Source organism: Stegostoma tigrinum, chromosome 6, assembly GCF_030684315.1.
Source record: "Stegostoma tigrinum isolate sSteTig4 chromosome 6, sSteTig4.hap1, whole genome shotgun sequence".
Taxonomy (NCBI): Eukaryota; Metazoa; Chordata; class Chondrichthyes; order Orectolobiformes; family Stegostomatidae; genus Stegostoma; species Stegostoma tigrinum.
This window is the reverse complement of record NC_081359.1, coordinates 98,046,072-98,071,151: the sequence shown is the minus strand read 5'-3', so window position 1 is coordinate 98,071,151 and position 25,080 is coordinate 98,046,072. Positions and strand designations below refer to the sequence as shown.

The window sequence follows — 25,080 nt, the reverse complement described above, 5'->3', positions numbered from 1 at the left end:
TCAAAAGAGTATTTAGATTTAGTGTAAATGGTAGTGTAGCAGAAGCTGAATACCAAGTTCATGTACAATGTTCCTTGACCCAAGATAGCTGTTGAAGGTTGGGTGACCATGGTTAGCATGGACTAATTGGACTGAAAGATCTGTTTCCATGCTGTATGATTGTATTAATCTCCTCTTAGCTTCCCTTGCTAAGGGAAACATTCCTAACTCTTCTGTGACCTACTTTGTAAAAAATTTATTCATGGGTCAGCATTTAATGCCCATCCTTAATTGGCTTTGAAAATGGTGGTGAGCTGCTGTCCTGAACTGCAGGTCGACCCAATAGGGAGGAAGTTCCAAGACTTTGATCCAGTGATACTGAAGGAAAGGAGATATTTTTCTGTTTCTTGTAGGTGGTGGGCTGTTTTTGTGTATCTGCTACCTTTATGCATCTAGATGCAGTGGTTATGGGTTTGGAAGGTGCTGTCTGAGGAACTTTAGTAAATTTCTGCAGTGTAGCTTGTAGATGGTACACACTGCTGCTCCTGAATGGAAGTGATGGGGTGAATGCATGTTTGTGGATCTGGTACCAATCAGACGGGCTGTTTTGGCCTGGAAAAAGTCAAGCTTCTTGTGTTGTTGGAACTGCACTCATCTAAGCAAGTGGCGAGTATTCCACCACACTTCTGACTTGTGCCCTGTAGATGGTGGACAACTTTTTAGGCTACCTCTCCCCCTGAAGCTCTCAGTTTCTAGAACCATTTACATGAATCTTTTCTTCACCTTCAAATTTTTTCACTTTTTTTTTCTCCCTAAAGTGCAGTGTCCAATAAAACAGGTGTTAGTGAGTTTTGTGTTTTATTATTACTAATTTTCAGCCTTTAATGTCTACTTTAATGTTACTTAAGATTTTCGAGCACCTGGTTAAATAATGCATTTTTCCATCTCGAATTTTTAAAACCATTGTTAATACAGGAAAGGGTAAATAGTAAATGAAGCAAGTCACTTTTCTCTCTGTCTGACCTTCTCTACCCGCACTACCCCCCCCCCCTCCCCCCCACAACCCTCGCCACCCCAGTGTCCAGCAATCCAAGAGATTAATCTTCAACTACTGGGTTGGCGAATGCTAACTCATTCAAATTCCAAATAACCTCACCTGCCCCCATCTTTACCACCCAAGAAATCAGTAATCAATAACTAAATGTGGGAATACACTGTATACTCTCCAAAGGAGCTGTAAACAACACTGTTATTAGTGACAGAACCAAAAAAGCAGGTGCATTAATATTAGTCAGGTAATGTAGAGCCATAGGAAATAGAAGGCCATTCAGCCCTTCGAACCAGCTCTGCCATTCGTTATGATAGAACTGATCATCCAATTCAATTGCTTATTTTCCCCATAAACCTTGATCCCTTTAGCCCTCAGTGTTGTATCTAACATCTTCTTTAAATCATGCAATATTTTGGCCTCAATTGTTTTGTGTGATTCGTGTGGTGAGTCTGTGGAATTTCGGACTGGTTGAAAAATGTTCTTTTCATCTCGGTCATAAATGTCTGTCTGTGTGTTCTGAGACTGTGACCACTAGCCCTGGATTCCGTCCTTCTGGAACAACCTTCCAGCATTGACCCTGTGTAGTCCTGTTAGAGTTTTATAGGTTTCAGACAGATTCTACCCACCTACTTCCTCTGCATTCCAATGAATTTAATTGTAACCGATGCCACCGTGCCCCATCCTTCAGTCCCACCATTCTAGGCATCAGTCTGGTAGACCTTCCCTGCATCCTCTCTTGCAAGAACATCATTTCTCAGATAAGGAGGCCAAAACTGCATGCAGCACTCAACATGTGGTCCCACCAATTTGCAGCAAGGCTTCCTGCTCCTGTGTTTACGTCATCTCGTGAAGGCTGACATACCATTTGCCTTTTTCACCGCCTGCTGCACCTGCATCCTTGTATTTGTGACTGGTGTACAAAGGCACACTGCCCATCCCCCTCTCAATTTATAGTCATTCAGAGAATAACCTGTCTTCCTGAATGGATAACCTCAAATTTATTCACTTAGTGCTATTGCCGTGATTTTCCCACCCAGTCAGCTTGCCCAAATCACTGTTTGTGAATTCAATAAAATATATTGAAAGGCACAGAACTCTTAAATCTCTATGTAGCTCTCCCATTCAGTCATCAATATTGAAATAAATCAAAACATCTGGGATAAAATTTAAGAGTTCAAAATCTCCCCAAGATTTAATTGTTAATGCAACGATTAAGTGTGAGGTTTACAACATCTGCATGTTTTCTTTCTTCGTGATCTCAACTTGCACCACCCCTTCAATTTGACTACTTGCCACAGGCCAAATTAAACATGGAGAGTCAAACATGAGAAATCTGAAATCAAGTACAAGAGCGGAGAATACCTCTGGAATGAGAAAAAGATGAGCATTGATGTTTTGTCATTGAAAAGTGTTCTTTTCATCTCAGCCATAAATGGCTGTCTGTGTGTTCTTAGACTGTCATTGAGATGGTGGGCTTATCTGATCATTTTCTTTGTTTTTTTATACCTCTGGGGTTTCTGAAACACAGCCAAAGTTATTTTGGTGGGCGTTGTCCTATGCTCACTTGTGAGCAGCAGCTTTGCAGCACAGGTTATAATATTGCTAAAAAAGAGGGACATGTGGTTGAAACTTTACCTCTTGCAGCCATCAAGACATAATTACAGGAATAACAAATCTCATGGTAAGCGATAGTTTATACTGGATGAGAAGAGGGTACTGAATAGTTGATAAGTGAATGTTGTCTGACCGAGGTGTTTTTGTGGATGGGACACTAAACAGTATAAGCAGGACATGACACTGCTAAGTGATCCGTTAACAAACTGATCCAATCTAAGCTCTGCAGTCCTGCCACGAATGGTTGTGGTTGATTTTAAACAGATAACAGAAGAAGAATAAGGTTTCAAATGGCCCCACCCTCAGTGATAGCCAGGTGTAGCAATTCTCTGTAAAAGTCAAGGTATTGGATACCATAAAAGCTATAAGCCCTAATGCCATGGATCCTTCACTTTAGGTAGCATTTGACAAAGTGTGGCATCAAGAAATCCTGGTAAAAACTGGAGTCAGTGAGAATTGGGGGTAAAACTCCCCCAATGGCAACAGAGGAAGATGGTTGTAGCTGTTGAACATCATACCAGTGCCAGGGTATCATTGCAGGAGTTCCTTTGTGTTCAGTTGCTTAATCAATGGCTTTTCCTGCATCAAAAGGTCAGAAATGGCAAAGTTAATGTTGAGCACCATTTGCAACTCGTAGATACTGGAGCAGTCTGTGTCCATATGTGCAGCAACATCTTAATAACGTCACACTTAAGCTCATGTATAGCCCTAATATTACAGTATGTGCCCGGCAGGGACTAGCAGCAAGAGAATCTAACCATCTGCCCACGATATTTACTGGCATTGCTGTCACTAAATCCCCAGCTATTAAAAACCTGGGGATTACCATTGATCAGAACCTGAACCGGACCAGTTACGTAAATACTGTGACTGACTGCAACAGCTGGTCAGAGGTTGGGAATTCTGCTTTCAGTAATTCCCCTCCTGACTCAAGTCTGGCCAGCAATGGCCCCGCACAAGACAGGAGTGTGGTGGGATACTCTCTTCTTGCCAGGGTGAGTGCACCTTCAAATAGGCTGAAACCTTGATACCATCTGGGACAATGCAGCCTGCTTGATTGATACCCCATCAACTTGAAACATTTATTTCCCCCACTACCGATGGACAGGGGAGCAGGAGGTCACATTTACTCGATGTGTTGCGGCAACCCCTTTCGACAGAACCTTTTTATTTGCACGACTGCTACCCAGATAGGGAAGCAGATGCACACCGCCACCTGCAAGGACCCCTCCAAGTATCTCACTGGCTTGATTTGGAAATATATCACCATTCGTTCACTTGCAAGTCAAAAATCCTGCAACTCCTTTCCTAACAGAACTTTGTGTATGACCCTACACCTAAAAGGACTCTGGTGGTTCAAGAAAGCAACTCACAATCCCCTCTTCTCAAAGCCAATTAGGGATGGACAGTAAATTCTGGCCTTGCCAGGGATGCCCACAACTCATGAATGAATAATTTAACTTTTACCTGGCAGCATAACACAAGAACCTTCACCAAATCATCAACATTTTTAGAAAATCTCCAACATTTTACAAAATCGCTTATAGCTTAGGAGGTTTGTTGGCCCGTCAAGTCAGTCCTGGCTCTCCACAGAATGATCCAGTGGATTTCACTCCCTATTCGATTCCTCTAGCCCCACGAGCTTTTGAAGTTGGTGACTGTGTGCACTTCTGTTTCTAGTTCAGTTTTTTGGCAAATGTCATTATTTATATCCCTATATGATCAACTTTCAAAGACTGCCAGACAGCTCCACAAGCTGGTATAACACTGACAAAAGCTAAGAACTAAATCAGCCACTGAAGCTGAATGTTAATGTGATTTATTAAATCAATATGCAGATTTACGTCATTTCTTTAAAAAAAGTACTTTAATGGCTGTGGAAATTGCTGCCAAGGCTAGCATTTGTTGCACAACCATAATTGCCCACTGCAGAAGGCAGTTAAGAGTTAAATCTACATTACTCTGGGTTTGAAGTCACACACAGTTCAGATGAGATAATGGTAGATCTCCTTCCAGAAGTGCATTTGTGAATCTCAGATTTTTATAACAACCAGTGCTAGTATCCATGTCAGTATTATGGAAAAAAAAATAGCATTCAATAATAATTGAATACTTTAGTAACTCAAGTTAGATTCTGTGTGTAAACTATTCCCAGATTTCCATCAGCTTTTAGAATCAATACCTTTTTAAAAAAATAACTTGATTTTTAGGTTGGACTTTGGCATCACTGTCAAGGCCATTCTTTACTTTCTAATTACCCTTGAATAGGTGGTGCTGAGCCATTTCCTTGAAGATATAATCGTAGAGATGTACAGTAAGGAAACTGACCCTTCAGTCCAACTCGTCCATGCCGACCAGATATCCTAAATTAATCTGGTCCCGCCCATCATTTAGCCCATGTCCCTCTAAACCCTTTGTATTCTTAAACCCGTCCAAATGCCTTTTTAAATGTTGTTTGTTTTTATACCCAGCTGCTCCTCCACCTGTGGCAGCTCATTCCAGACATGCACCACCCTCTGCATGAAAAGTTGCCCCTCATGTCCTTAAGTTTTTCCTGTCTCACCTTTTAAAGTATACCCTCTACCCTGGAGAAAATGCCTTGACTGTTCACCCTATCCACGCCCGTCATTATTTTATAAGGTCATCCTCAGCCATGGATGCTCCAGGGAAAAGACCCCCCGCCTATTCAGCCTCACCCTATAGTTCAAATCCTCCAACCCTAACAACATCCTTGTAAATCTTTTGTGAATTCAGGGAGACCAGAATTGCACACGGTATTCCAAAATTGACCAATTAAGGCAAGCATACCAAATGCCTTCGTCACTATCCTGTCTACCTGCGACTCCACTTTCAAGAAACTATGAACCTACACTCCAAAGTCTCTCAGTTCGACAACACATCCCAGGATCTTACCATCAAGTGTTTAAGCCCTACCCTTATTTGCTTTTCCAAAATGCAGCACGTCACACACATCTAGATCAAACTCCCAAAGTCACATGTTTAAGGTGCTCCCACAGTGCTGTTAAGGAGGGAATTCAACAAATTTTGGCCCAGTGACAATGAAGGAGTTTGAAAATGGCGTTTCCTGCAATATGCTACATTTGCCCATTTCAGTGGCTAGTTTTGGAGATGCTGGCAGAAGAAACCCTACTGTGTTTGTTTAGACCTTGTATATTGTGACATGAAAACAAATAGTTATCTGGTGTCATTTTTACCAGTTTAATATGGAAAAAAACTTTACATTTGTAATTAATAATTTTGTCAACTACTAGATACCTCTGAACACATTTCAGCCAATGACGCCCTGTTAAATTGTAAGAAATATGATAGGCAATTTAAGCACTGTAGGCTGTCTCAAGCTTCTCTGCAATGAGTAAGTAATTTTTTTTTGTTTTTCTAGTGATAATTGGTTGAGAGATAAATATGTTCTAGGTAGAATTTTAATTTAATTAATTAATCTGTAATTTAAAGCTCTTTTCCATAGTACTGACACGGATACTAGCACTGGTTGTTGTAAAAATCTGAGATTCACTAATGCACTTCTGGAAGGAAATCTGTGTGACTTCAAACCCAGAGTAATGTAGATTTAACTCTTAACTACCTTCTGCAGTGGGTAATTATGGTTGGGCAACAAATGCTAGCCTTGGCTGCAATTTCCACAGCCATTAAAGTACATTTTTAAAGAAATGATTTAAATCTGCATATTGATTTAATAATCAGATTAATGTAGGTTTTATGGAGTGCCTTTGGGATATTTGCTTAGATCAGCACATTTTTCAGCAGACCAGGTAACGTGTAATGAGACAGAATTAATTAATGAGCTCCTGGTAGAAGAGACTCTGGGCAGCAGTGATCATACCATAAAAGAATTTCACATCTGAGATTGAGAAATTGAGGTCGAAGACTAGCGTTAAAACTTAATTAAATGCAGTTAGAAGGCTATGAAAACAGCGAGCTAAAATTAACTTTAATTAATTTGAAGTGTAGGGCTGTGGAGATGTGGTGGCCAACAGTGATATTTCATAAGTCGTAGCAAAGACAGATTCTAATGGGAGAAAAATTCTAGAATGATGCACAAACAAAGAGTTTCTTTTTTAAAAGAGAAAACTCTAACTAAAAATATAAAATCAGATCACAAGTCTCTACAAGTATTTAACAAAGGGAGCAGTAACAAAAGTAACTATTGGTTCTGCAGAGTGAATCTGGGGAAATGTTGGTGGGAAGTAAGGAAGTGAGAGAAGTATGGAATGTTTACTTTTAACAAACAAAAATAGAAATTACTGGAGAAACTCAGTAGTTTGAGCATTTGTAGAGACAGAAAGAGTTTTAGCATTCTAGTCAAATGATCCTTCAGAACAAATAACAGCTAGGAAAAGGTGCTATTTATTTTATTACAAGGCGTAGAGGGAAAGGAGTGAGTTGAAACAGAGCCCAGACGGAGACAGGAAAAAAGGGGTAGGCAGACGAGACGATTGTTGACAGTAAGTCAGGGAAGAAAAGCTAGATAGGTGATAGTGGGGACAATGAATATTTGAAAATTGTTTGGCTGTGATGAAAAGAGCCAATTTCATGACATGACCTGGAATGAGGGGCTGAGTAATATACATGAAAATAGGTGTTTGTACTCTTAAAATTATTAAACGTAATGTTGAGTCATGAAGGCTGGATGGTTCCCAAATGAGGATTCCAGCAGAATAGATATTTTGTGCTTATCTTCACTGTAGAAAGCACAAATAATATCCCAGAAATACTTGTAAATCAAGTGTTAATGCGGGAGGAATATAAACAACTACCATCATAAGGGAAAGAGCACCAAGAAAACCACTAGAGCTACAGGGGCCTCAATTATTTACAGTCAATGCTAATGAGTTGGATTAAGGAACTGAATGTATGGCCACTGTTGAGGATGTTCTACTTGGCAAGAAGACCCCTATTCTGAATTTGCTGCATCTGTCTGTACCCTTATTAAAGAGCAAATATCATCCGATCTCAGGAGTTTGATTAAACACTTGTTTTGGTCATGGGCAGCACAGTGGTTAGCACTGCTGCCTCGGCATCAGGGACCCAAGTTCAACTCCTGTCTTGGGTGTCCATCTTTCAGTGTGGAGTTTGCACAGCCTCCCTGTGTTTGTGAGGGTTTCCTCCCAGGTGTTCAGATTTCCTCGCATAGCCCAAACGTGTGCAGGTTAGGTGGATTAGTTTTTTTTAAAAATTGACCATAGTGTCCAGGGATGTGCAGGCTGGGTGGGTTGGCCAAGGTAAGTTGGGGGTGAGTGGTGGTTACAGGGATTGGGTGGGGGCAATAGGATGCTGTTCAGAGGGTCAGTGCAGATTCAGTGGGCTGAATGGCCTCTGTCAGAGTCATATTATACTCTTTTCATTATGCTGCAAGTGTGCTGCTACATAAATCTTAAATGTTCAGTATGCAGGTACGCCAAGTGATTAGAAAGGGGAATAGAGTCTAAAAGTATGCACTTCTACAGTATTACTTATAGTTTTGGTCTCTTATTTAAATCTGTTTTCTAATATGTATGCCTTCACATTCTTAGCTCTCAAAAATGGTTTGGTTAAACTAAAAATTTAAACTGCATCCACAAAGGACTTTTTTCAGGGGTAAAAAAATACATTGAGACACCACCCCTGCAAATTCCAAGCCACTCATCATCCTGACTTTGAAATATATTGCCATTGTTTCCCAGTTGCTAGATCACAATCCAGGAACTCTTTCTCCCCCCCACCCCCCCTCAACTGCATTTGTTGCTGTATCTGCACTAAATGGACTGCAGCCGTTCAAGAAGTCAGCTCAGTACAGACCTCTCCAGAGCAATTAGCTATGGGCAATAAATGCTGGCCCAGCCATGAATTATACAATCCTTGAATAATTGAAGAAATATTTCAATTTTCTAATATAACTTCCTAACTGGCATGGCCATTATTTAATAATAAATCCTCCATGACCTGAATGTCTGTGTAAAAGGGAATAGTTTCTGTTCCTTGACAATGTCTTTGTCGTTTTAGAGACCTTGATCAGAGTACCACTGAGCCTTATAAACTTGTGGGCATTGAAACCTGCTTTGTGCAAGCTGTTCTTGTGACTTTACTCTGTATTTCCTCCAGGGCAGCCTCTGTTTCCTCAGGAGCAACGTCCTAAAATGAACACAACACACGTGATGTAAGATAACAAGGTGTAGAGCTGGAAGAACACAGCGGGCCAAGCAGCATTAGAGGAGCAGGAAAGCAGATGTTTCAGGCCTAGACCCTCCTTCAGGAAAAAAAAATCCTGCTGTAACCTCATTCTTTGCTTGGAGGTCCTGCAGCCTTCTGGCGTCAGCATTGAGAGTTCAACTTTAGGGCTGTGTCCTTACTCCAACGCCCACACTCCAGGCCTGGTTAGCAGATATGCTCCCCATTAATAGCTATTAACCCTCCCAGTCGGATCATTATCCACTCTCTTGTTTGTCCAACAGTTCTTCTCTCTCCTTTGGGCTGTACATTTTTAACCTATCATTTACTCATTAACCCCAGCCCCCACACTATCCTCTGCATATAAACCGACATTTTCCTAGTTGCTGTGAATTTTGAGGAAGGGTCACTCAATCCAAAATGTTAGCTGTGATTTCTGTCCACAGATGGCTGCCAGACCTGCTCAGCTTGCCTGCAATTTCTGTTTTTCTTTCACACCGAATATAACATGGGCATACAATGGAAACATGACCTATTCCTAATTCAATGTCCTTGAGTTAACAGGACAATGTGCCACTCATCTTCTGGATTGTTTACAGGCTAACTTTTTTCATGATTTGTGAGCATGGCCACCTACTTCCCTTTGGACTAAACAGTTGCTTTTATTTTTGGCATTAAAAAATAATAGGGTCTGAATGTAAATGCAGATAACACATGTACTTAAAAGGCATGACTGAGTCTCTATCTTGCTGGTCAAGCTATTGTTTGACAACTAAAGCTGTCTTGGGAATAGTTCAATTGAGCTTGGTTGCTATAGTTGATTTCCTAATATCCGTCAGTTTATCTCGTCTATCAAAAAGGGTGGAATGTGGCAGAAATTGGCCTTCTTCCACAAAGCAATCAAACACTGCCTTGGTATACTTGAAAAAAGGCTTGTGTTCATGAAGAAGCTCTAAAACGTTGCATTGGATAATATTTCAAATTGGTTGAAATTAGCCACATGGGACCAAAGTTTATTGTTACTGTTGAGTGAGGAGGGAATGTTGGAACTGACTGCGACAAATCATTGTGAAGGCCCATAGAAAAACAATAGAAAGTGCAAATCTATGAACCACCTTGAGTTTAAGATGCTGCTGTTTAAAGGGTCACCTAGACCCAACAGTACAGATTTCTGGTCTTCCCTACCTGGCCTTACACACAGTTTTTGTAAAAGGAAATTAGTGAAATATGAAACAGTGAGCTGAACTAAAACATCAATAGCCAAGGCAGCTGGTGGAAATTTAGATTCGGTTCATAAAATCTGAAATTGGTGGCAAGAAAACTGTCATTGATTGTCATAGAAACCCATCTGGTTCATTAAATCAGATAACAAGGTATAGAGCTGGATGAACACAGCAGACCAAGCACCTTCAGAGGAGCAGGAAGGATGACGTTTGGGGCCTAGACCCTTCTTCAGAAATGGAGAGAGAGCGGAAGGGGGTTCTGAAATAAATAGGGAGAGAGGGGGAGATGGATAGCAGAGAAGATTGGTGGAGAGGAGACAGGTCCAAGAGGCAGGGATGGAGCCAGTAAAGGTGAGTGTAGGTGGGGAGCTAGGTCAGTCCAGGGAAGACATACAGGTCAAAGGGCGTGGGATGAAGTTAGTAGGTAGGAGATAGGGGTGGGGTTTGAGGTGGGAGGAAGGATAGGTTAGGGAGGCGGGGATGAGTTGGGCTGGTCCTGGGATGCGGTGGGGGAGGGGAGATTTTGAAGCTTGTGAAGGTTCACTAAATGCCCTCTTTAGGGAAAGGGTTCTTGCTGTCTCATCATGAGAGTCTAGACCCAACAGCCATATGGCTGTCTCTTAACTGTCCTCTGAAAAGGCCTAGCAAGCCACTTGGTTCCGGGGCAATTAAAGTGGGACAACATCTGTTGGACTTGACAGTGAAACGCAACGAAGAATAGAAGAGGCCTATAATGAGCTGGGTAACTTAGCTGAACTTGTCTTTTTAATTTTTCTTTAAGATTTAGGATTTGCTAGTTGAGCCAGCTTTTATTGCTATTGCGAATTGCCCTCAAGGAGATAATGGTGCATTCAGCGCAATAGTGCAGACATAATCTCTGACATTAGTAGCAGAGAAGGCTAATGTAAGCTGGGACAACAAGGTATCTACGTGTGTGTAAGAAGGAAATAGCAGGGGAGGGGACTTTTTGAAAGGCCTACTTCTGTTGTTGCACTTTATGGTCTCGTATTTAAGGCTGAGATAGACGAATGTTCAATCTGACTGGGAATCGAGGATTGTGATTTTTAAAATAACAGGAAAGTGAAGTTAAGGGTTATTAGATCTACCGTCATATCATTGAATTATGGAGCAGACTCGATGGACTGAATGCCTTTATGGACCCGTCATTGAAGCCCTTCCATGTTTGAGTCATGGAAACCACTAATCCATACGCACTGTATACAGTGTCCCAATGATAAAGTACAAATTAATGAATTATGCCTTTTTAAAAATTTATTAAAGGGGTGGGAGTGCAATTGGCAAGACCAGCATCTATTCTTCTCCAAGGTAGTGGTGAACTGCTGCAGTCCAGGTTGTGTAGGTACACCTACAATGCTGTGAAGGAGGAATGTCGGAATTTAGAATTTTGATCCGTTGATAGTGAAGAAGCAGTGATCATTACAATCACTTGGTAGCACAGCACTTGAACATTGTTGTAAAGCGATACAGTTTAAAGTTTCTTTCAGGACAAATTGCAAGAAAATCAAATTTCAAATGTGCAACAAAATAGATTACAGAGTAAATGGATACTTTGTTGGCAGTTGACTCTCATTGGTGGGGTTATCATGGAGAAAGCAACAGGGAGCTCTTGTCTCCCGAGCTGCAGGGCAGTTCATAGAAACATGAACAGATTCGTTTTTGAGTTTCAGTGCCCATATGATGTCAGATGCTTAGGCTGCAAGTCACCTTGACCAAGCAGCTGTCAAGTCTCTTCTCATCAGCATTTAGGTAAATATACTCTAGGCAGACAACCTCATCTTCTCAACATCAGCAACAGACCAAACACCATTTTTCCCTTGTGTCTCAAATCACGGGTCATCGCTGACCATTTGACTCCAGACATCCAGTCAGAATGCATTGTTTAAAGTTAGCTGATTTTTATTGGCCCGGTTACCATTGTCCACATCCAGTAGATGACATTCTTGTCAGCTGCTTCAGTCAGTATAGTATTCACTTACCATTATATTCATTATTGATCTTTTACATTCAGTTGTTAACATCAATGTAGCTTACAGATTTCAATTACTTGTTCATCTCAACTCTATTTTGGGCAGAGGTGCAAATAGAACATGCAGATTGTGCTTTAAGGCTACTTGAGCCATTACATTATCAAAACCCCAACAAACATGCAACAAAATCATTCTGTTTTTAAAAAACCACTAACCAAAGGATCAATGGCTATAAGCCTTTCTGTTCTATTTTCTATTTTCCATCTTCCTCTGCCATGCTACCCCAGAGTCAGCTGGTGCAAGAGTTTTGCAGTGAGGACAGTTGAATTATTTTCAATCTCTGGATGACCTGGAGGCTAAATAGATTATGCTGTTCACACTGTGTGTGGTTGTCCCTTTGTTTCAAGTATGATTGAGTCATCAGAAATAATCTTTGTTGCTGCTGGGTGTTTACAACTGACTGAATCCGATGTGCAGATCACCATTCTTCTCTCTTCTCACTTATCACTGGCTGGGCTCCTTGAACAGTCAGTTATTCATTGAAGTCTTCACGTGGCTTTTTGAGTTTTTTTCAAATATAAATTCCTGCAGTCTGGAGTGGGAGGCAGTCTGAGCCTGGGCCAGCCTGAGAGATGAGTCCTGGAGGAGAGTGGACCAGAGGCCAGCACATGGAGACAGTGAGGCCTCACATTCTGAAGCCTGGCAGGCACAGACTTAATGAAATAGACTATAATTTGAGTACATATTAAAGATACTTTTATTCTTCTGGGCTTTGAGTAAGTCGAGTACTTTGTAAAACCTTGATCCTATGCTAAACTATTTTTTAGCCTATTCCTTCAATTCTGTAGCAAACACTTAGTGCCTGTCTATAGGTACCCAGTCCTTAAGATGGCACCAAAGTGGTGCAATTATAAACTTTTCACTGCACTTATTCGAGTGCACATGACAATAAAGGCTGTTTTGGTGTGTGTTTTCAAAGTGAGCGATGGCAATTTAAACATCCTTCTCATCCAGTTTTAGCAGGCACGTTAAATGTCACAAGGTTTTTTTTCATTAAACGTGGAACACAGAACTGTACAGCACAAGAACGGGTCCTTTGGCCCTTGATGTTGTGCCAAACATGATGCCAAATGAAACTGATCCCTTTTGCCTGCCCTTGGTTCATATCCCTCAGTTCCTTGCATGTTCATGTGTTTATCCATTAGTCCCTTTTTAAGAGATAATGGGAACTGCAGATGCTGGAGAATTCCAAGATAATAAAATGTGAGGCTGGATGAACACAGCAGGCCAAGCAGCATCTCAGGAGCACAAAAGCTGACGTTTCGGGCCTAGACCCTTCATCAGAGAGCTCTCTCTGATGAAGGGTCTAGGCCCGAAACGTCAGCTTTTGTGCTCCTGAGATGCTGCTTGTCCTGCTGTGTTCATCCAGCCTCACATTTTATAGTCCCTTTTTAAGTGTCCTTTATTGTTTCTTCTTCCTCCACCACCACCCGTGGCCGTGCATTCCAGACTTTGAGTCTTTGCCTCCCTTTCTTCAATGTGCTTGATCCAGGGACACTTGCCTATTTTCAGTTCTGTTGATGTGACTCAAAGCTGTGCTTTGTTGAACATCCTGAGTGGAGCTGGCTAGAGAGATAGAATGGTCTACCCCCAGTTACAATTTGTTTGTTGATGCGAATTGTACCAACCCTCAACAAGATTTTGACATGAGCCATGATTTCACAGTTTGCATGTATGTTAAATGAATGCATATGCGTGTGCGTATGGCATGCAGACCCCAGCTACAGTTTACCCATCCCCATTTTCCATCATTGGCAATTTTTAATGTGGCCCAAATACTGGGAAGTTGCTCAGTGTGACTCCTTGCCTCTAAGATGAAAATTTGAGTCCACATTCTTTGGTTAACACATGAAATTTTCTAGATATGCCCCAATCACACCAACCCTGTAGCACCTTGAACATATCAGCATTGTATGACTTTCCGAGATTTGATGCCACTGTTGCTCTATTGATCTTCAACTTAATTTCCAGTACACTACTTGAGGCACTCAAAAACCTCTAATTTCAATTTTGCCCCATAGTTGGGTCAGCAACATCAGCGAAACTCTGCATTCGCTGGCAATCTGTAGCAGCTATCAATGTTAGAAATGGTTAGTTGTAATGCTGAGTGATTTTTTTTTAAGTCTTTCACCTGCATAGCATTGAAATGTTTGGCTTTGGCTTGATGGGTCATCTGAAAATCCATGATTCAGTAGCATTCTCTGCTCGACTTGTGACGTGAGCCAAATGCAACCAACAGGGACTAGTTCAGTTTGGGAACATGGTCAGCGTGGACTAGTTGGACCAAAGGGCCTGTTTCCATACTGCATGACTGTATGACTGCAAATGTGGATCTGCTACGGTTTCACCTGCAGAAAAAATGGAGGCATTGCACATGATACTACGTCACATCAAGTGATGTGACACTGCCAGCTCAGATGAGCCATGAGCCTGGTTTTCCCGAATGTTGTCTCGAAAGCTGATTGTGTGCATCTCTGTGAAGAACTGAGCAAGTCCAGTTTGACTGGCTGATCACTGTCACATAAATTATGGCATATACCAAAGATGGATGTGGCCTTCAGTACAGGATGACTCAATGGTGGGGAGAGCACAAGGAGACCCAGGCAATTCCAAAAACTTTAATGTTTCTGTATATCTTAAGATACATTTGAGTTTATTCCACTGAGAAATTGAATGGCAACAATTTCATCAAAAAGGTATTCCCTTTGAAATATCAGTCTAATTTCATAACTGTGGATATTGACACCCAACAAAGACTGAAGAAGTGCCTAAGGATCTAAAATACTGTATTATTTCCCACCACAGTTGTTGTCTATCTCTTTTTAATGAGTTAGAAAGGCCATAATAAATCTCTCAGGTGAAGAATCGAACAAACCTTCAGCCAACTGGAGTCCTTGCCAAACTTTTGGGTTCCAACCTTGGGCGTAAAATCTAGTTTGAAACTTGAGGACGATAATACCAAGCTGACATTGTCTGGAGAAGGCATTTTAAACCAGTTTGCAACCCACACCAGATGGATGCAAAGTGTTCACAGCCCTATTTGAATGTGAGCAGCAGTATCCCTGTTGGTAGCTCTCTCAACGTCTGTCCTACAGCCAATGAACTTGTTGCTCTTATAAAGAAAAAATGCTGGAAATCTGAAACAACAACAGAGAATACTGGAGAAACTCACCCAACCTGAAAAATAGATAACATTTCAAGTCTGATATGATTTATCCAGAACTTCCATTTTATCTTGTGTGTAAATTGGTTGCTGTGAAACATTTCAAACGTTGTAAAGCCGAGGTATAATACAATTTAATCTTTCAAAATAATTGTAAACCTGAGTATTGTTTTGAATTCGTTCACTAAATGTGGGTGTTGGTGGCAAAGCTGATATTTGTTGCCCTTCCCACTTGAAGGCGATGGACTGTTCTCTTGAACTGGTTCAGCCCATTCTCATAAATGTGAGGTCTTGCAAGATCAGAGCAGTGAACAGAATCCCGCACATGGCTGTAATCAGGAGACCTGGTAAGGATAACTGACTTCAAGGCACCGACAGTGAATTGAAAGGACAGATTTGTTTAATGTTGTTTGGAGCAAGAGACTTCAACTTAGCAACCTTTTACAAAAGAAAAAGCAAAACAAATTCCTTCCTGGTTTAAATTATTTTGAAGTAGCAGACCAGTATTTAAATGGAGAGAGACTCCAAAATGATATGCATTTAAAGACAAGGAGCATGTAGATGCAGCAAGTAATTAAGAAGGCAAATTAAGTGTTTTTTTTGGGCTTGCGAAGTTTATTGGAGTTTGAAAATAGGGATATCTTGCTACAATTGTACAGAGTGTTGGTGAGACCATTTTTTTTTTGTTCCTGTGCTTAAACAAAGATTTAATGGCATTGGAGGCTATTAGAAAGAGATTGACCGACTCTGACTGCTGATCGCTGAGCTGAAGGCATTGACTTATCAATTATAGTTGAACAAGTTTGGCCTTTATTCATGATAGTTTAGAAGAATTAGCAGTGATCTTATTGAAGCAGACAAGATTCTGACAGAACACTATATTCAGACGTTTTCTCTCGTGGCAGGATCTCCAACTATTTAGGGAATAAGGAGACAGCAAAGCAATTTCTTCTCCTCGAGGTTAGGGAGTGTCTGGAATTCTGTACCCCAGAGATCACTGTAACTGTATTTAGAGGGGAGAGATTTTTGGAAATATTGGGGTTAATGGCTATGAGGAGTTGGTGTGGGGCAGATAGCCCTGATTTTGTAGAATGGTGACCATTGGCTTTCGGGGCTGAGAGGCCTACTTCCTGTGTCGATTTCTTATGTTTTTACGATCCACACTAAATAAATTATCATTTACAGGCAGGAGTATGAAAACTAGTTCTTTTAATTTTAATAGCTTATTTCTGTGCTGTTATTCTGCACAATGTACAGTTGGTTTTGATATAATGGGATAGTTCCATTCTCGCGTTCTAAGAAAACCATGCAATATCTGCGCCATTTAAATGAATGGGGCCGGAATCACGTTTATAGCCAATACCAGTACGAAAAGTTTACGCTGTATAAATATCGGCCGACATTCTTCAAACACGTTGAAGCCAATTTGCGTTGAAGAACCATGTGTAAGTACATTTAATGAACTACCTGGCTCTTTTTTGGTTATTCGTTCACAGGATGTGGGTATCACTGGGTAGTCCAGCGTTTACTGCCTATCCCGAAGTGCACAGAGGACAGCTTGGAGTCAACTATGTTGCTGTGGCTCTGGAGTTACGAGTAGGCCAGATTAGGAAAAGCACAGCTAACTGAAGGGCCTTACTGAACCGGATGGCTTTTTCTGACAATTGACAGCAGTTTCATGGTCATGATTAGACTCCAAATTTCAAATCCCTCTTTTTATTTGGATACGGCTTCCACTATCTGCCATGTTGGGATTTGAACCCAGATCCTCAGAGGATCAGTGGAGTTTTTGGATTCATAGTCTAACGATAATTCTGCTTGGTCATTGCCTCCTGGCAAACTGGTGGTTTTATGTTCACCATAATTGATTAACTTTAAATTTCCCAGATGCTATGGTTGGATTTGCACTTGTGTTTCTGGTTCGTTTGGCTAACCTCTGGATTACTAGTCCGGCAAGATAAGAATTATATTTCCATATTCAAGAGTTACCATCCACATTGATACGAAACCGTGAAATTTACAACCAACTTCAATCTTTTGGCCATGAGTCAGCCAAGTCATCAACTAAAGACGGTGAACATTTTTGCAGTGTTTTCATTGAACATATATTTTTAGTAATCCTGTAATAGGATTTGCATTTGCATGATTGAACTAGGTTTTGGTCCTTGATTAAAGCAAACAGCAGCTCACTGCTCTCAACTGCAATCAGCATATGGATGGAAAATGTGACTTGGAGTTGTTTTATAACCAGTTGTACGTGAAGCATGTTAATAGTCGTAAGGACCACACACCACTATGCCTGTGACCAGGAGGTTATAAAGGTCCTTTTTAAGGTTAGCAGAGAGCCTGAGCATACCCATGATGTTGATTGCCCATTCCCAGTCTGGGATGAGTCATTCTCGTGGGCTTGAAGCTGCAAATAGTTTCCCTTTCTGCACTGCATCATGTGGTTAATTGCAGCTTCTACCTAATTTCCACCGTCACCTCCTCTTCCCCTCACTGGAAATGGCCAGCTAGACCACAGTAGAATATTTTCAACATTCTAATTTTAACTGGTTTACATCAGTGCAGCTAATGTAGCATGAGTAGTGTACAAATGGTATATGAAACTTTTATTCCATATGAAGTTAGCACAGTTGTGGGGATGGACATTGCTGTTCATGATACCCAGACTCTGCTCCTTTTACTAATTGTGGGGCATTTTGTTGCTGAGGCTGTTTAAATAGAAGATACTTCATAACCCTTAGTACTTTCAACCAAAGGAATTGGGCCCAGAAGTCTGGCCAAATAACATCGGAATCGAGTCAAAGGCTTGGTACATGGTCCCATAAGAAGTCACTGGTGACTGTGAGAAATCCTACTCCTCCTAAAATGGCTTGTTGCTTAATTAACAATCCCCACCCTCACGACCCTGTGATTAGCTCACTCCTTGATTAACCTAAGCTGGGCAGACGAACCGGTCCTCGTATACGCTGATTTTAGCTTCACTGAAATGGAGGGATTATGCGTGATACCAAAATGTAACCCACACCTGCCCTAACTCTCTTCATGACATCAGCTGAGGACACATCTGCATTTCCACCAGTGACAGAGACTGGGGTGGGAGGGGGCCAGCAGCTGACGAATGCAACTTCCCGACGCAACCCCCACCCCTGCAGAAGCCAGGAAGAAAAGGATGTTACTAAGAGTGGGAGCAGAGCAGGCCTGTGCCGAGAGTCAGGAAAGGGAATGCTGGCATGGGGAACAGGCATGGGATAGTGTCATCACCCGGTCTGATGGGGTGGGCAGGGGTGTGCTTAACAATAAGAAGTCAGCCTCCTTATTTTTGCTCCACGGTAATAATGACTTGGAATTAAATGCATTAGATTTATTCAAAAATCTTAATCTCGAGCACTTTTCTAAATGCATATTCCATGTCTGAGACCAGCTGCTCCAATCTATTGCTTACCAATCACGCTGGCTTTCCCTCTGCATGTGTGCACTCTTTGTCGTCTACAGACTGCGCGATTCATACCAACGCCGCCTTTTTGAAGTGGCAGTGCAAGAAAGCAAAGAGGCATGTGGTGAATGGGAGCCCTGCTGTTGTAGTTTCCAGTTCCATCTCCTTCCCACATATCCTTCTGCTCGGTGGCCTTTCTCCGTAAGAGAAGCTTATACCACAAACTCTCAAATGGGGAATCTCAGATCTGTATCGGTAAGAAGAGGAATATGAACAAGCTATGTGAGTGGGTAGATATGGTTATGCACTTTGGCAGGAAGAATAGAGAAAGGCTGCAGAAAGCCATTGGACAGTGGAATTTGGGAGTCCCCATCCATGAATCACACAATGAACTAGAATCCTCCAGTTCGGCAGTTAATAAAGGAAGGCATGTGGAATGTTGACCTTTAGTTTGAAGGGAATGGAATATAAAGATATGGAAGGTCTTGCTAAAGCTATACAAGACCACAGCTGGTATTCTGTCGACTCATCATCTAAGAAAAGAAATACTGGCATTGGAGACAATCCAGAGAAGGTTCACTAGGCTAACGTCAGGTATAAAAGCAGTCATATGAGGAGAGCTTGAGTAGATTAGGCATGTACTGATAGTAATATAGAAGAATGGAACGCACCCCTATTGAAACGTACAACATTGTTGGGGGAATTGACAAGGTCATTTAGTCTACGATGCTGAGATTCTTAATTGGTAAGAGATTCAGGGATTGTCAGGAAAAGATTGGAAAGTCAAGGTGAACGTTTTCAGATCAACCACACTTATTGAATGACTGAGCAGAGTCATTAGGCCGGATGAGATAACACGGTGTGAAGCTGGATGAATGCCCGGAACGTCAAGCTTTCCTGTTCCTCTGCTGCTTGGCCTGCTGCGTTCATCCAGCTTCACACCATGTTATCTCAGATTCTCCAGCATCGGCAGTTCCTACTGTCTCTATCAATAGGCTGAATGGCCTGCTTTTGCTCCTGCATCTTAGGTTCTTAATGCACACCTGCACCCTACTGTAAAGAAAGAGCTTGTATGTCTTGTAGTATCTTGCAGGAGCTCATGATGCCCCAAAGTGCTTGGCAGCCAGTGAAGCACATTATTTGTTTGCACTATAGTCGCTGTTGTTACATAGAAAACAATGCAGCTAATTTGCATACAATGAGCTCCAACAAACAGCGGTGAAATAAATGACCAGACAATGAGTGGAACCTTCCTGCGGTGGTGTGTTCCAAACATCTTCAACCCTGTCATTGTCAAGCTCACTCCCAACATCAAGCTCAACCCTCCCCACTGCTGCCATTGACCTGTCCTTGGTTATCCTCTTGACTCTCTCCCAATTTTTACTTTTTTGACCTGATCCCATTACCCCCGGTATTCCCTGTTTTATGTTTATGCTGCCTTCGTCAGTGCATGATCCAACCTCCCTTCCCCAACTTTTGCAGGACAGTCACCAACTAAACTCAACACAGCAGCTAAGCCTTCTCTCCCCTCATTGAACAGGTTCCCAAATTCGAAAAGTAGCTGTGACTCACTGGCAAATCCACAAGGAAAATGAGCTCACCAGTTGCATGCCAGTCATGAATCTGAAGGCCCCTGTTTTTAATGTCCTGGTAACTTAATCCTAAAGGCAGAAAAACCTATAAGAACGAAAAGAACTGCAGACGCTGTAAATCGGGAACAAAAAGTTGCTGGAAAAGCTCAGCAGGTCTGGCAGCATCTGTGGAGGAGAAAACAGATTTAACGTTTCACGTCCGGTGACCCTTCTTCAGAACTGAGGAAACACCTTCATTAAAAATCTCCTCCACCTCCTGTGGCTGCACACATAGACGGCCATGCTGAACTTTAATGGGACCTATTCTCTCCCTAGCCACCCTTGTTCTCTTATAGCTATAGAACCTCTTGGATTTAGCTTTAACCTTATCTGCCAGATCCATCTCATATCCTCGTTTTGCACATCCAACCTTTTTTTCCCCTCTTGTGTGTGCCCCTACACTCTATAGTCATCTAGGGATTCACCTGAGCCCGATTTTAGCTTTAGCTTAAACCCAACGTATGCTGCCTTCTTTTTCCCAACCAGAGCCTCAATATCCCTCATCAGCCAGCAATCCCTGTACCTGCCAGCTTTTCCCTTCACTGTCACGGGGTCATACTATTCGTAGATTCTTGATATCACACTTTTAAAAGTCTCCGACTTGCCAGTCATTCCTTTCCCTTTGAGCTGATTCACCCATTTGACCTATGCTAGATCCTGCCTATCGGCTCTGCTCCAGTTTAGCACCTTCACCTGTGGGCTTTTCCCATAATTATGTTAAAACTAAGGAAATTATGGTTACTGGACCCAAAGTACTCTTGGACAGACACTTCAGTCACTTGCCTGACTTTGTTTCCTAAAAGGAGGTCCAATGTTGCACCCTCCCGAGTAGGGTCCGCTACATATTGATTCAGGAAATTTTCTTGGACATGTTTGACAATTTCTATCCTGTCTGGACCTTTTACACTCTGAGTGGCCTAGTCAATACAGGCCAAAGTAAAATCTCCAACCAGTTACTCTGTTATTCCTTCAGGCATCTGTAATCTCTCAACACATCTTGCTCCTCTAGTGCCCGCTGGCAATTTGGGGCCTATACTACAGTCCCAACAGAGTCACCAACGCTGCCTTCAAAGGTTTCTGTTTCTACTGCCCTTTCAGGCAGTGAGTTCCAGGTTCCTGCCACCCTCTGGGTTCCCTTACTGATTAAAACATGTGTTTTTCTCAGTCTTGTGTATCGTCAATGGCTCAGCACTTTGCAGTAAACAATTCTACAGATTCATAAACCTCCCGAGTTCTAACAACCCTGGAGCTAACCTGAGTTGGAAAAAAAACTGTTATAAATACGTTGTGTAATGAGTGTGTGTTCCTTTCCAACTGTGTGTTTTTTTTTTAGGACTCCTGGTGGGAGTGATCCTCAGGTATGGCATCCCATCCACGAATGGTCATGGCAAGGTTCCTATTGGTTGTGCACTGGAAAACAGGGTAGCGACCACAATACTGGTAAACGTCAGTGGAAAGTTTTATGAATATTCCCTGAAAGGAGAGATCAATTCCAGGGAAATAAACAATGTGGCACAAGACGACATGTTGAGAAAGGTAAGAGACCTTCTTAATCTTCTGTACTGCAGTCTTCAGTTTGACTGCAAAATTTAATGAACCTGCTCACATCGTTTGTTTGAATAAAGAGTTGCCTACAAGACTTCTGTTAAGAAAATAGACTTCCATGGCCACATTGAGGGCTTTGATTCTCAAAGATAGCAGCAAAGATCCCAGAAATCCAAACTGACAGCAGAATCTGGCTTGGTTAGCCTTCATTCCTCAAGTGATCCTCCTTGTCCTTCTGTTGTCAGATATTGACTGGCCTGTGAATTTCCAGATGTATTTTTTTTAATATCTCTGGCATTTGCATTTTTCTTACTTGTTTAATTGATTTTCTTTTTGTTTGAGAATCATTAAGGGTAGGTAGAAAGTTGAAAATTAGGTGGCATCTATTAATGAAAGATGGCCTGTGTGCAGTAAGGAGAAGTGATCTTGGCTCAGAGGATCAGGATGTACAACCAGTTTGTGTGGAGCTGAGAAATAGCAGGAGGAGGAAGTCACTACCTATGCCATAGTGCAGAGTATAAATCGTGAAATACTGGAATTTGTAAGAAAAGTATCTATAATAATGGCAATTCAAACTTGCCTTTTTATACATTGGACAAATCAAATTGGCAAAGATGGATTTCAGGACAAATTCATAGAGTACATATAGGACAGTTTTTGTTTGGAACAATACGTTCAGGAATCACTGGACATGCTGTTTCAGATCTGGTTATGCACTATGAGACTTAATGAATGGTCTCATGGTAACAAATGTAGGAAAAAAAAGTGATCATAACGTGGAATTTCACTTTCATTTTGAGAGTAAGAAACCTGGGTGTAAATCTAGAGTTTTAAACATGAAAGGCTATTATTAAGATATAAAGACAGTGCTGGTTAAAGTGGACTAGAAAACAGATGAAAAGGTAAAATGGCTGATGAACAATGGCAGATGTTTAAGGACGTATTCAAAAATTCTCAATGTAGGTGTATTCCATTAAGGATAAAAGGCTCCACAAGAATGAAGAATCATCTGTGCTTAATGAAAGATGTTAAGAATGGTTTCAAACAAGGAAACAAAGAGCAATGCAATGTCACCACAATTTGGAGTAGATGGAACCAGTAAAAGATGAACAAGAATTAGTGGAGAGTGAAGAAATAATTGGTTCGAGTGTACAGCCAGATAATAAAAGCTTCTACCAAGCAAATAAAAAGGAAGGAAATAACTGAAGGAAACATTTGCGTCTTAAAAGAATGAGACTAGAGAACTTGTAGTGGAGAACAAGGAATAGGCACCCAATTTAAATTTTTTAGAGTTTCCTTTTTATGTTAGAATGCATTATAATCATTACAAGAATATTACTGAAAAATGACACAATTTTGACACAGCTTTTCGTTTTGCACTCACCAGACTAATTTATAAGAAGTACTAAGCTAAAGGAAAGGCAACATTTTTACAGTGCAAGGAGAGTGCTGAGTAGTTGGTAAGTGGGCTCTGGTAGAGTCATTGCAGTGGAAAATGTTCCAGCTGATGACAACTGATGGTTAATTGTCAAGCTTCAGTTAAATTTTAATCCAAGCAGATTGACTCCGTTTTGATAAGTTATTGCTCTGAAAATTGAGCCAAAAATTATTACCTGCTTTTGTTGAGTTGAAACAAATGCAGTATATGCAGACAGAATGTATTGTAAGCGTAGGCTGGTAGGGCTCAGTTGGTAATTTGCTGTGAAGAATGATATTCTCTTTCATTTGATCTGCCAGTCTTTGGGATGTACAGCCTTTACACAGTCTTTAGACTAAGCATCATACCCATACTGGAGCTACATAAACCACCTTAGTTATTTGTATGAATGCCTCTTTACTGGCAGTTTCTTGTCAGTGGTGAGCACCATTTGTGTTACGTCCACATAGCAATGTGAAACAGCTGGTGTCATATAATGTTCAAAACTTTGAGATACCTTACCCTTCCAGGATGGTCTAAGTTAGTCTGGGAACTTTTAAGTCTCAAGAGTGACAACGTTAATTCTATTCATAAATTTGTACATTGTGCAGTGTGGAATTATCTTAGCAGGGTAGTTATTATCTTGCAAGTTGGCTTTGATGCACACCATTTCTGCAGCAAGGTTGCACTGTGAAGAAATGGCTCAGGCCTTATTCAATAGACTTCTAATAATGCCAGTTGACTGTCACCTATCAATTGGCACATTCTCTATGACAATGCCTCTGCCAATTAGAGTCCACTTGGCAACCCATCAACACTGTCCTCTCCTACAATATAAATGTTGCTTTAACTTCAGTTTGGTATTTCTTGTTAATTGTCCCAATGAATACAAGCTGAAAAACCTCATTTCCATGTGTCTTTGTTCAGTAGTACATAAGGTCGAAACTGTTAAGCAACCATTTGTTTCCCAAGGATAGTTGAAATCCTGGAAACTTAAAGTAATTGTTATTGCTGAAAAACTAGTACAGAGAAAACTAATAACATTAAAACTGACAGGTTCCCCTCCTGACCTGCACCATAGGGTCCTAAAACCGAAGTTGCTGCAGAAACGGTGAATGAATTGATAAGGAGTTTTTGAAGATTTACATTCAAAGGTCCCAGCAGAACTGTAGACTGCAAATATAATGCACCTATTTAACAAAGCAGAGAGACAGAAAATAAGAAACTCCAGGCCAGTTAGTCTTGCATCTATCATTTTGAAAAGGTTCGGAAGGTAGTGACTGGACATGTAGAAAACAGAATTAGGCAGCCTCAATGTAGTTTAGTGAAACAGGAAATTGTGTTCTTGGCAAATTATTGGAACCCTTTGAGAGGAGAACTGGTAGATGTCATTTGAATTTGGATTATCTTGTGAGAATGGTTGACAAATTAGATTATACATTTATTGAAGATTTGAAGAAAATGTGACCATGTTGAACAGGTGGAATTTCCAGCAAGTTTCACTGGATAGGAGCTGAACAGATGATTTCCCTTTTAGTTGCAGGATTCTTCAACTAGGTACCCTCCTATTTAACACTGAGGGGGAATTTCGTCTTTAGTTTGCCACTAAAATCATTAGTTTTTGGAGTTCTCTCCCTCCCGAGAACTGTGAAGTCTGAATCCAAAGTCCAACAGTGACCATACCTTCTAAAGCATTTCATTGGCTTTAAGGTGCTGTAAGACATCTGGTGGTCATGATATGTTACTGAATGGTGGAAGGGGCTTGACTGGCTGCATGGCTTATTCCT

At 41.2% G+C, this 25,080-nt stretch overlaps 1 protein-coding gene across 2 annotated transcripts in view; it reads left to right on the top strand.

Annotated features, from left to right (window-relative positions):
* The window catches only part of slc9a7 (solute carrier family 9 member 7), a 150,319-nt gene that overhangs the window by 34,940 nt on the left and 90,299 nt on the right, over nucleotides 1–25,080 (top strand). For both annotated transcript variants that reach the window (XM_048532733.2, XM_048532732.2), the window contains exon 2: nucleotides 21,665–21,867. In XM_048532733.2, the coding sequence (XP_048388690.1) occupies nucleotides 21,665–21,867 (203 nt within the window). The remainder of the gene's footprint in view (nucleotides 1–21,664; nucleotides 21,868–25,080) is intronic.